The sequence below is a fragment of the Condylura cristata genome, unplaced genomic scaffold (assembly GCF_000260355.1).
Source record: "Condylura cristata isolate star-nosed mole 26May11 unplaced genomic scaffold, ConCri1.0 scaffold00013, whole genome shotgun sequence".
NCBI lineage: Eukaryota > Metazoa > Chordata > Mammalia > Eulipotyphla > Talpidae > Condylura > Condylura cristata.
Genome location: NW_004567114.1, coordinates 18,944,395 through 18,957,517, shown reverse-complemented (window position 1 = coordinate 18,957,517; position 13,123 = coordinate 18,944,395). Strand labels below are relative to the sequence as shown.

The window sequence follows — 13,123 nt, the reverse complement described above, 5'->3', positions numbered from 1 at the left end:
ATGGCACTGGGGGGGTGGGGGGGGGTCTTCCTAAAGCTGTCCTATCCACTAGCAGTGTTCCACAAACAACTACAGTTTCATCTTAGACCAGCCCCAGTGTGTACATGTCAACAGCCTGCTTGCTGCCCGACATCTCTACTCAGGGAAGAGCACATGTCTCTTATACTCAAAGCCCTTGTAACCCATGGAAGGAGCCTGCAAATTCTCCCTAGTGGTTTTCACTTCAAATCATTTCGATTACTCTTCCCCTGGCTTCATGCAATTAAGCCTTAATTGTCTGCTCCTTCTCCAAGCAGTTGGCAGGCAACTCAAGAAGAAATTTACAGCTACTACCCATACAGGCGAGAATATCAGTGACGCAGCATTTCAATTAGCAATGAGAATTGTATTTGCGTTTGCAAGACATAAATTAGTAAATAAATTTTGTAATCCTCCCAGACTGTATTCTCATACTATCTGTTTCTGGAGAGTAAATCCTTCAGCTCTTCTCTCCCCTGTTAAATGAGGTGAATCAGACGTTGGCTAACTTGCTTGAAGGAGTCCTTCCTCTTCCAGAAGGCTAAATGATTTCACTCCCACCTTATCAGCTGTGTGGCCTTAGTAATGTAAGCACCAACTCTCAACCTCAGTTTCCTCACCTGTAAAATGGAGACATACCTCATAGGGTTATTCTCAGGAGTATGTAGTGTTGTCACAAAAACTGCCTTGTGAACTCTAAAGCTTTATGCAAATGTAATTCTAATGTCTGGAATTGTCTTCATTGATATTAATCACACTTACAATTCTCACACATGGATATAATTCCATAAGCAATCTGTTCCCACATCGCAGGGAGGTCGCTGCCACCACTACCACTTCTCTGGACTCTTTCTCATAAACACAGAATAGACCCACCACGGGAAAAACGAGATTGAGACACAGTCCGATGCTCCGAGACTCCTCACACTGAGACGTTGTTAGGGAACACCTGAACATTTGTTCTTATGGCTTCATTTACTGAACAGGTGCGAGCTACTATAGGCCTGGCCTGATAGAAAATACACACGAGCATTCTCTAAATACTGAAAGATGACATATCCTAAGGAGAGCAAGGAGATGCTGCCAACTCCACCCACCAACGCGTACCTCAGCCCTGGTGCCACAAGGGCCTCCTTCCCCAAGAGCGAGTGAACATGCGTGTCCTACCTGGCTGAGACCCTTAGCCTGGCCTGCAGACTCCATTTCCTGTCCCGCCAAGGCCTGCGCCTCCACGGCACAGGCTGCCTTCCGCGGACCTTCCGGGGCATCTTCACCCACTGCAGATACCATCTGTGGCCTCTCGGAGGAAGAAAAAGTGTCAATTCAAGGATTCCTTTAAGACACAGCAGCCCTGAAGAAACTCAGAGCAACCTCCAGAGGTGGCCCCACCACCTCTGCACCAGGGCGTCGTCTAGAGGCAGCCTGACATGTGAGCGCCAGAGAATGAGTGCGGGTCTCAAGCCCACTGTCTCACAAGCCAGACATTAAAGAGGTGCACAATGTCTCTCCACGCACTGTTTTTGCTTTGGAGAACAGTCAGTTTTCATTTGGTACCTGTTATTTATATGAACAAATAATGAGTTCCTTGTTACTACTTTTTGTTTTTTTAAAGATTTATTTATAAGTTAAGCATACAGAACTGGGGTACAAGCCAGAGGTGCAGGGGCGGGGAGAGGGTTCACCAGAGACAGAGTGGGGGGCAGAACAGGCAGATCGACGAAGTACACTGCTGAGGGGAGCAGTGGGCGGGTCAGGAGAGGTCTGCCACGCCATGTGGTCACCTCTGGGGCAGGCGGGGATCGAACTCATGCGAAGGTGGCTTAAGCTTCTCAGTGCTGTGCTTTAACCCACTGCGCCACCAGGGAGGGCCCCCTATTATTACTTTTATATGAATGAATAGTGCCTGCTTTTTCAGTTTTAATTCCTAATGTGGTAAACACTGAGAGAGAAAGTCAACATATACAACGTTTCCCTCAATAATTTTTTTTTTTAGATTTATTTATTTATGTCTACAGAACTGGGGTACAGGTCAGAGTTGCAGGGATGGTGAAAGGATTCACCAGAGACAGAATGGGGGGCAGCACAGGCCGACTGATGAAGTACACTGCTGAGGGGAGCAGCGGGCAGGTCAGGGGATCATGTGGGTCACCTCCGGGGCCAGGGATCGAACTCATGCTGAAGTGGCTGCAGCTTCTTAGTGCTGTGCTTTAACCCGCTGTGCCACGAGGGAGGGCCCACCCTCAATAATTTTTAAAGGTGAGAAGGTCTAAGAAATGCTGCTTTACTCAGAACAGCTGAGCAAGTGACTAGAAAATAAAACGATAAACCGCAGGGAGATGGCGGCCTATTCGGTAGTCTCTTAGTTCCTGCCTTCCTTGGTCCCTCTCCCCTCCCGCCTTCCCTCTACCCGACTCTCCGTCCCTCCTTCCTTCTGGAGATCCCCAGTGTCATTAAAGACCCTTTCATGGGGTCTATTAAGTCAAAAATTCTTCATAATAATTCCAACCACTCTTTGACTCTTTTTCATTCTATCTTCCTTCCCTTCACTCCTGCACGGCAACTGCCTCTACTCTCTTCCTTTCTTTCAACATAAGCAAGAAGAATCACTCTTAGTTCATAAATGACCTCTTCTTCAGATAAAACAGAGCCATTTTGGGGGAATAATCAAGTCACTCCAGGCTATCTCAGATTAAATAAGAGGCTGTTACTATTTTTTAAAAAATCAGAGTGGGCCTCCCTGGTGGCCTGGGGATTAAGTCTCAGCACTACCACCCCACAGCCAGAGTTTGATCCCCGGCCAGGGAGCTGACCTTTCCTGACCTGTCCGCTGCTCCTCTCGGCAGTGCATTTCAGTCCATCTGCCTGCTCTGCTCCCCACTCTTATCTCTGGTGATCCTCTCACTCCCACACCTTTGGCCTATATCCCAGTTCTTCTATACAAAAATAAAATAAATAATCTTTTTAGAAAAGAAAATCCAAGCTGTGGGACACTGCTGCTTTTTGTGGGGTTGCTTGGGTAATTCTTTGTAAACTGTAAGTCGGTCTAGGCTAGAAGCCTAGTTTATCCTCTTAAAACCTGGAAATCATAGCCCATTTTGGTTCTTGACACTACTTTCTCTCTCCTCTACTAGATGCTAAGTTTGATGACAGGAATTGGGTCTCATGCCCTCCTTCTGCACAGCACCCACAGCCAAGCCTGTCACATGAATGCCAAGACCCTTTGCCCTCTGACCTCATCTCCAAAGATGACCTCACCCTGCCTTGCCCTGTCCTCTCCCATCACGATGGCCCCCAGAATACCCAAGTCTTCCACAGGCACTTTCCCACTTGCAGGATTTTGTGCCTGTCACTGCCTCCGCTTAGAATACTCTTTCCGGTAGCCTTAGCACTCCCCTCCTCAGCCTTAGCAGCCTCTCAGATGTCCTTTCTTAGATGCCCTTATTAGTGCCTAACACACCTACCATATGTGCCGATTGCAAAATGCATATTTGTTTTCAGTTTTTATTTCATTTTTTTAAAGATGTATTTATTTATGCATACAGAACTGAGGTACAGGTCAGAGGTGCTGGGACGGTGAGAGGGTTCACCAGAGACACAGTGGGGAGCAGAAGGAGCAGATCAAAGAAGTGCCCTGCTGAAGGGAGCAGTGGGAGGGTCAGGAGAGGTCTGCCTCGCCTTGTGAGTCCCCTCTGGGGCCAGGGATCAAAGTTGCACTGAAGTGGCTGTGGCTAACTTGCTGCGCTGCAGTCCCAACCCGCCACGCCACCAGAGAGGGCCTGCCCTGACATGAAGTCCTTCCACGGGAGATTTTCAGTTTTTAATACATATGAAATATGAGGTGTCCCCGTGTCCCCAAAGTCACTGCGTCTCACACTGATGGAGCTGCCCTGACATGAAGTCCTTCCACGGGAGATTTGCATTTGCTTCTGCCAGCAGCACCTGGGCTTGCCCCTACTGAAGCAGGTTGAACATAAGTTCTGTTTTAGGGTGTTGTGTAGACCACCTTGACAAGGTGAATTTACACAACAAACTGATAACTACAAACTTGTGGTTCATTTTCTCAGGAGAGACTTTCTGCCTGCTTACATGGGTTTGAGACATTCAAGCGTCCTTGCTGTCCTTTTTTGTGTGGGAGGATTTTTCCTTGTTCATCTCTTCACTGAAGGTGCAGATTTTGGTGTCTCAGCTGCATGGAGGACAGCGTGTCTCTAACTAAACTCTGCCATGGGTATTTTCTCCCTGTTTCATGGGAGAGAAAGTAACACCACCATTTACAGTTGATGGCGCTACAGAGCCTAGCAAATCTGATGGATGTTTGTGTTCTGCCTGCTTCCCCATGATAGACTATGAGCTCTGTGAGGCCAAGAACATTTCCTATGTGGTATCTTTAGTGCCTAAACAGCACAAGGTGCATAGCAGGCTCTCAACAAATGTCTGTTGAATTAGCAAATAGCAGACCCCCAACAAGTATTTGTTAAATGAATCGATGAGTAAGTCAACAACTTGTTCTGGGACTAAAAAGGAATTTTGGATCAGACTACCACTTACAATATTTGGAATTTGAGAATACAACAGTTAATCTGATCATTGGCCCGATCTTACTGTATATGGCATCAAAAACTTAGTCTCTGCTTTGCGTGATGCATGTTACTTTGCACAAATAAGGTTCTGCTTATAATTTTTTAAAACAGGACAAGCATAGTCACACAAATTTAATATTCACATTAGCATTTTATGCTCTGAAGAATTTGTGGAAGATATTTTGGGAAAGATAAATTACAAATCACTTGATCCAGATGATAAACCATGTAAAGGAAAACTCCACTGTAAGCCTCTGGTCTGTGCTGACCGGAGGCAGGGAGGCTGGGGGCAGCCAGCCCCATGGAAGGACAGAGCAAGGACAGAACCGTGCCGCTTCCATCTCCAATATCACACACAAAATCCAGACACTGGGCTGTAGGCGTCATGTTGGCTGGATTTTTTCTTTACACACTAGATTTTAGAAACAAAACTCTAAAATTAAATCCCGTTTTGTAAGAGAAATACTCTTCTATGTTCCTTACTGAAAAATGTTATTTACTCTTAGGAGGGAAAAACAGTTCTATGCCAAAATCCATTCCTCAAAGATCCTTCAAATCAACATGTGCAGAAAAAGGGAGGTAGCGGGAAGATGGAAAGTTCTCAGAAGACTTGAATTCTCTCCGATAATCAAAACCTTGAGGAAACTGTGTCTTCTAAAAGGGCTGTTGGATATAGTAACGTAATAGCTCTAAGCATAGAATGCAAATCCCTTTTACTGCTACCCATGAGAATAAGCTTTAGAGTCAAACAAACCTAGAGTTGTATGAACCCACGCAAATGACTGAATTCACTGTTTCATTTTCTGTATCTTAAAAGAGAAAAAGTACACTGCTTGCATCAGGGTCTTTTGAGGGTTAATTGGGAAAAAAATTTTCACACCTAGCATAGTATTCAGCAAACAGAAATAGCTTTTAAAAAGGTAAATCTCTTTTTTTTTAAAATAAATAGTAGTTTATTTTTCCATCATTTTGTGTATTTTTCCATCTCAGTTGCAATCCCCTTGGGCTTCCCATCACCAGATAACCCTATGCCATCACCACAGTCCAGTGCATTTCCCTCCCCAACACTGTTTTTGATCCCATTCTCCACTCCACCCCCATAAAATGTCTCTGGTACATGGCTGTTTATTATTATTGTTATTTTCTCACCTGGTCCATTATACTCCTGCTATGAGTGAAATCATCTGGTATTTTTCCAAAAAAGGTAAATCTTTTACTATCATTATTACAGAGAAACACTCATTGTACAGCTATTATTTTCAGCAACAGTACTATAAGTATATTAATCACTCTTATTTCCCATCATCTGAATTCTGGGAGAAAAGAAGTTTTATTTCAGATATCAAGAGAGAATTTTTACTTGAGCAGTAACAGATGTTTTTAAATCTTGACTTCTCCCTGAGCCCAGACACCAGCTTGTGTGGGTGCGGAACACACACATTCGCAGGGGCATCGCACCATGAGCTGCTCATCTGCACTATGATAAGCTGAGCAAAGCGTTCTCCAAACAGTTATCACTATTCCATTAAAGTCTCATGGTTTCCACTCATTCCAGGGCTCAGTACAGCCCCATTCAAACTTTCCCACCACCGACTCGCTGTCACGATGCCAGGTAGGGCAAATGGTCACAGAGGAAGATTAAGAATGACAATCTGGGCCCTGGTGGCGCAGTGGGTTAAAGCACACCACTATGAGGCTAAAGCCACTTCAGCATGAGTTTGATCCCTGCCTGCCCCAGAGGTGACCCACATGGCGTGGCAGACCTCTCCTGACCCGCCCGCTGCTCCCCTCAGCAGCGTGTTTCAGTACATCTGCTTGTTCTGCTCCCCACTCTGTCTCTTGTGAATCCTCTCACCGCCTGCACCTCTGGCCTGTACCCCAGTTCTGTATACATAAATAAATATATCTAAAAAAAAAGACAACCTGAGGGTCAGCCATCGTTAAGTGTTGCCTCCAGCAGTGCATCGGTGTGTGTGCACCTGCAGACATGCCAAAACTCAACCATACAATTTCTTGAAAACTATCTGGGATCTATTTCAAATGTCTTAGGATTTGACCACGGTCTTCAGGAACAGGTAAGACACTACACTATTTGTTACAGTTTTATACTCCGAGAGTAAAAGGGAATTTTACAACCTGAAATATATCTGACATGACTCCGGAACATACTCAAAGGGTCGGTGAACTAATGATAAAACCATCCATTCCCTTCACTTCAACTTGTCGTTCACAGTAAAGTCACTGTCCACTGCTTTCACCAACTCCTTGTCTCAAAGGGAAACTCTTTAGAAGCATTGATCCAAAGTAGTTTTTTTCCTACCTGTATGGTGAGGAATGGGGTTCTGGGTCAGGGGCTGAAACCACTGGAGAGGTGACATTGGTGTTTTCCAGATCTTCACTCTCTTCAAAAACATGGAAAGAAAAAAAAATCAATATCTGAGAGTAATAGCAATCATAACCATATTGGATCTTTTTATATTCTGTCAGCTGCAATCAATTCTCTTTCCAAATATATTCTGGGCATAAGCTTTATACTCTGGAAGACCTAGTCATAAATTATTCAAATCATCACACCCAAGGATTTTCAGACAGCCATAACCCAGTCATTTAACAAAAGTCAATTTCCAAAACAAGTCCCCACAGAATTAATCCTAGTTCAACAATAAAATTTCTAACAAAGCAAATGGCTAATTAGGCAGAAAGGAGAGGGCAGAGCAGAGATACAAGACTAACTGGACTCGAATCCAGTGGCAGCGTGCAGACGCTGCCTCTGAGTCAGTAAGCTCACGTCACCACTGCCAGGGTCAGGTAAAGGATTTTTGTAATTCCATTCCGTTACCAAGGCTCCCATTCACTAGTGGTTCATTGAGTAACTGCTAGGCATCCTCAGGAATAAGTAATGGAAATGCATCCTGAAGGCCATGCTTCCAGGCTCGCAACAAGCCTGTGCTGGTATTTCCTTAAGAGACCTTTAGGAACACAGACAGAATTCAAAGGCAGGTAGGCAGGCTCTTAACTGCAGGTGCAACTCCCTTCTGTGGTTGACTCTCTTGACCTTTCCAGGACTCAAATTAGCACACAGTTCCCTGCATTTAGATGACCCTGTCTAACCTCTTCTAGTTAAGACAGTAAGATGCTGAAGCCCAAACTCCACTTCTGCAAACAAAACATGACTTAATAAAGTAAACCTCAACACCGAAAGTTTCAGATTTGGTAGTGACATAAAAGTAAAAAGGACTCTCAAGATACTTGTGATCAAAGTTTAATTTAGTTTAATTTTTGGCATGTGAATATCTTTTTTTTTCCCCCGTCAATTCACACTCTCACAGGTAGAAAAACTTTAAAGCTTATGCCAACCAATTTTCCTCTTATGAGATAGTTGGAAAAAAACGTTGGTCTCTAGCTCTGGCACAGACCTGCTTAAGTGGTAAGATCTTCTTAGCACTTAGAAGATGGAAGCATCTTTTCTTCTCATATTTGGTATTTTGCCCAGGGCTGCTAACACCCCAAAATCCCTGAACACTTCCTGTGTGACAGATATGTGCAGTGACTCTTGGTAGGTTACTGAATGCGGCTGACAGCCACAAACACCGAACCATGACTCGAAGCTTAGGACTGTCAGCCACACTCTCCCACTGCCCACAGAGGGAGAAGGGCTGCAAAAGGAGTTACTGACTGACCATGCCTATGTAATGAAGCCTCCATGAAAACCTCAGAAGTACTAGGCTCAGGAGCGTACAGGTTGGTGACAGAGCCAGATACCTGAAGGATGAGTTACCCCAACTCCACGGGGACAGGAGGCCCTGCCCAGAGCCTCCCAGACCTCACCCTGTATTTTTCTTCATTGACTGCACATCTGTATCCTTTGTCATATACTTTAACAATTTCATAAATACAAGTGTTTCTGTGAGTTCTGTGAGTTGTTCTAGCAAATAACTGGATACGGGGCAGGGGGGTAGGGAGGACATCATGGGAACCTCCACTTTGTAGCCAATTAGAGTTGTGTGTAACCGGGAGACCTGCTTCATTGGCCTCTGAAGTGGGGAGCAGCCTGGTGAGATTGTACCTTTAACCTATGGCATCTGATGCTATCTCTAGCCCGAGAGTGCCAGAACTGAGTTAAATTATAGTGCCACAGAATGTTTAGGTGAAAACACCCACCCATCTGATGTCAGAAGTGTTGCCAGTGTGGATGCAGTGTAAGAGTCAAGGAGAAACAGGAGGACTGAGGCTTTCTTTATACCTCCCATGCAAAGGACTGAGTCTAGACAGTGGTCAGATGTGCCCCAGTCTCCACCACTCTGTAAAGAGTCCTTTTCACCCAGCGATAATAATAGAAAAACCTTCCCTGTGCTGACCTGAGTAAAATCTGCTTCCCAATCAATTCTGCTCTTTGACGACTCCTCTCACAACATCCTTTCAAATATTTAGCGCCTTCTATCACATTCCTGCAAGTTCCTTCCCAAGGTGACCACCTCCAGCTCTCGCAGTCACCCTGTAGCTGACTACTGATCATGCTGGCCTCTTGTGTTGTTCCGTTTAAAGTAAGGCGCCAAAACAGAGGTGTTCTAATCCATGCAGAGACACTAAGGTGACATCTCTTAATAGGTATCTAGTACCTAGTTAGAGAAATACTCTAACTAGGTACTAGATTTTCTTCACTGCAAACTCAGCCTGTTGGACTAAATAAGTCAATCAAGCTCTCCTAGGCATATCAAAATAAACCTATTCTAAGCTCAGTCTCTCTTATGCTCTACTTTTGAAACATATTTTTGGAAAATAATTCACTTGTCACTTAAGTGCAGAACTTTACATCTTCGTATTATTTCAAACTAACTTTTTGAAATTACACTGCTCATTGTAGAGCAAATTAAATATAGAAAAAACATTTTGCATTTACAATTCCAAACTTTATCACTGAAATAATCCATCATTTTCATAGTGTAGAAAAATCACAGAATATGTCTACAGAAAAGCAAAAACAGAAACAAAAAGCAACAAATCTTAATCCCATTAGTCAAAGATAACCATACTCACTCCTTCCATTAATTTTTCAGTTTCCATTCATATTAGGGTGCAATATGTGTGCGTAAATACATAATAGTTATCATCTATCTATATTTCTGTCTAAATTTCATGCTCAAAACAATGCATGAAAAGCAGACACAGAACTAAAGTCTTAATAATATTACCACTGTTTCCGTACTCACCAACCAGGTTAATGATTAGTGCTTTAGAAGTCGCTTGTCTAATGAAATTCCCCAATCATATCTCCCCCTATTCTGAGCTTTGAATAGTGTGTGTATATGTATGCATATGATGCAACAAATGCATCAAATGTTATTAAACATTCATGAACATTTTTCAGGGTCCATTAAAATAGGGTTATATCATAATTTTAAATGACTGATATTATCTTTTGGGTTGTGCCAAATCCTCAAACCTCCATTATTAGAGCTAGAGATTGTTTCAAATCTTCCACCATTATAGACCACATATCAGAGGATTTTGCAGCCCTTTCTTAAGAATTTCTCCGTCCACAGGCTCAGAAAGGGCAGGTCCAATGACCAAGTACAGCTTGCTGGCCTTACTGCATTGGTTTTGGGTGAAAGACTACCCAAATGTCAGTCTCGTTCTCCTCCCAAAAAACTGGAGCTAGTATAGACCAAAGCAGTTCTCTGGAGAGCCTCTGTTGGGTCACAGACTGAACCTGCTATCTAGGAAAAGTCCATGATGATGCACGAGCAGAAAAGACAATTGTCAGAGACCGGAAAATGATGCATTCAGGCAAAGAGAGGGAAGAAGGGACTTTGGAGTTGAGGAGAAAAGGTGCCACAGAGTGACTACCTGGGCACTAATTCCATGAGTAACCCACTGCACAAAATTCCTTTATGTCCTGACAATAAGCACTCTTTTTAGTTTTTATTGTAAAATCTATGAGGTGATGAAAAAGACACAGAGCTAAGTGTTCAACAATAGTGCCAATACCTTCATGCCGAGTAGGTAGGTTTTGATTTTTCATGTTCACACAGCTAAGTCAAAAACTTTTTGTCTAGGGAATATTAAGAGAAGGCTAACTTGCTTTCTAGTATAGATGGCCATGTTTATTAGCTTTCATATTTCATCTTTTATTATATCTTTGTGAAAACATTAGCATACATATATGAATGTATTCATATTCCATCTCTTTTCTTTGGGGGAAAAACACACTCTCTCTATACCTTATTTGACAAGACAGCCTAGAGATCCTCATTAAAAGTTGATAGCAGCTTAAAGCACTGCACTAAGAAGCTAAAGCCACTTCCGCATGAATTTGATCCAGCCCCGGAGGTGACCCACATGGCGTGGCAGACCTCTCCTGACCTGCCCACTGCTCCCTTCGGCAGTGTACTTCGACGATCTGCCTATTCTGCTCCCCACTCTGTCTCTGGTGAATCCTCTCATCGCCCCTGCACCTCTGGCCTGTACCCCAGTTCTGTATGCATAAATAAATAAATTTTTTAAAAAAAAGTTGACATAGATCTTCCTTGCTCTCTTTCACACCAGCATACTTGATGGTGTGGGTGGACACCATACTGACATCCTGCAGGTGGGCATTTGTGTTATTTCCAGTCTATTCATATGACAAATTATGTTACAATGTCCTAAGAATATTTCACATTTTTCCTAGGATGTCTTTAGGATTCCAAGTAGTACAATTTCTAGGCCAAATTCCCATAGAGATTGTTTATTTACATTCCCATTAGCAATATCTGAGTGACTGTTTCCCCACAGGTACTAGAAGAACATTTCCAAACTTCTAGAATATTCACAGAATTGGTAATATGGGAAATGGAATCTCAGTTTTAATCTGCACCTCTTATTTTTTAAAATTCATTAAAACCTTTTTTCCCTATAATAACCTCTTTTTGCTTTCTTTTGCACAAATCCTCAGAATTGAAATTCTATATTTCAAGGCTTTTATTCTACTAGCAGTGAATTGAGTGTGACCATGTACCCACATTCTCACACTATTCTTTATAACTTTGCTAACCTGAAAATAAAACACAAGTCATTATTCTTTTTTTTTACATTCTTGTCAACACAATCTCTCTGTATAGTCAGCTGCTTTTTGTGTTGTTAACAACATTAAATCATATAAACGATTTAATCTATTGTCTTCACTCCACAATATTTACCCATTTAAACCAACCCCATGAACTTACCCTTCAGATATCACCTCACCAAATGATCTGTGCAAGTCAAAATAAACTGTACTAACAGCAACCACATCAAAAAGGAAAACATGAGTGAATGACTTTGCCTATTTTATTCAAGAGACCTTTACTGGGTCCCAGTAAACAAAGTATGAACTCAGGCAGTCCAAATCCATACTGAACACTCAAATTTTTTTGTGAAATATGACATATATACAAAATAGACATACACACAAAAGTGTGAACCTCAATAAATTATCATAAAGCAAACAGAACAAAAAACAGAACATTCCCAGCACTCTGTAGGGCCCACTCATGACCTCCCATTCATTAACCCCTCTCTTCTTAAGGTAGCCAGTATCCTAAACTTTGGGAATCATTGCCTTGCTTATCGTTACAGTTAGGCCATTGATAGATACACTCTTAAACAGGATCACATCATTCTGTTATTATTATTATTATTATTATATAATTTATTTTTACATCTTTTTGTGCATTTTTCCATCTCAGTTGCAAAGAACAGGCAGAGTGATGAAGTACACTGCTGAGGGGAGCAGCAGGCAAGTCAGGAGAGGTCTGCGGCACCCTGTGGGTCACCTCCAGGGCTGGGGATCGAACTCGCACTGTAGCAGCTGCAGCCAGCTTGCAGTGTTGCATCCTAACCAGCTGCACCACCAGGGAGGGCCCATTATTTTTCAATTATTTTTATTTTACATTGTTCTTTGTTTCCCTGTGTTTGATTTCTCCCCTCAGATGTAATCCTCATAAAATTCCCACCACCATGAACCATCACCATAGTCTCTTATGTTCTCTTATGTTCCTCCTTTGTTCTGCATTGTGTTTTAAACTCTACTTAAAAGAAAATTATATAAAATTTACAGAGTATATAAAATGATTAAAAAGAAGCTAGATTGCTTCTTTTACTCAACATTATGTTTCAGTTACCCATATTGCTGTGAGGTTTGTTCATTTTATTGCTGTATACCATTCCATAAGCATACCATAATTTATCAGCATTCTGTTGCTACTTGGGTAATATCTAGTTTTAGGTGATAATGAATGATGATGCCTTAGATGTTCTTGCACATGTTTCTTAGTATACATGTACCTGCACTTATAGGGACATAAACTTAGGAATGGAATGACTGAGTGTGAATAGAAATTTAAACTGATAGATTTAAATGATGAACTTTGGTAAGTAATACCAAACTATTTTCCAAAAGGGTTAAACTAAACATGCATTCCCACTAGCCTTGAGGAGCACTCCCATTACTCTGTATTCTCTCCAATACTTGGTCATATGATATTTTCTTTTTAAGATTTATTTTA

At 42.4% G+C, this 13,123-nt stretch overlaps 1 protein-coding gene across 1 annotated transcript in view; it reads right to left on the bottom strand.

Annotated features, from left to right (window-relative positions):
• TMED8 (transmembrane emp24 protein transport domain containing 8) overlaps positions 1-13,123 on the bottom strand; it is a 29,300-nt gene that overhangs the window by 8,944 nt on the left and 7,233 nt on the right. Inside the window, exons 2-3 of the mRNA XM_004682053.2 lie at positions 6,919-7,000; positions 1,186-1,315 (exon numbers count right to left, since the gene is read on the bottom strand). Of these exons, the coding sequence (XP_004682110.1) occupies positions 1,186-1,315; positions 6,919-7,000 (212 nt within the window). The remainder of the gene's footprint in view (positions 1-1,185; positions 1,316-6,918; positions 7,001-13,123) is intronic.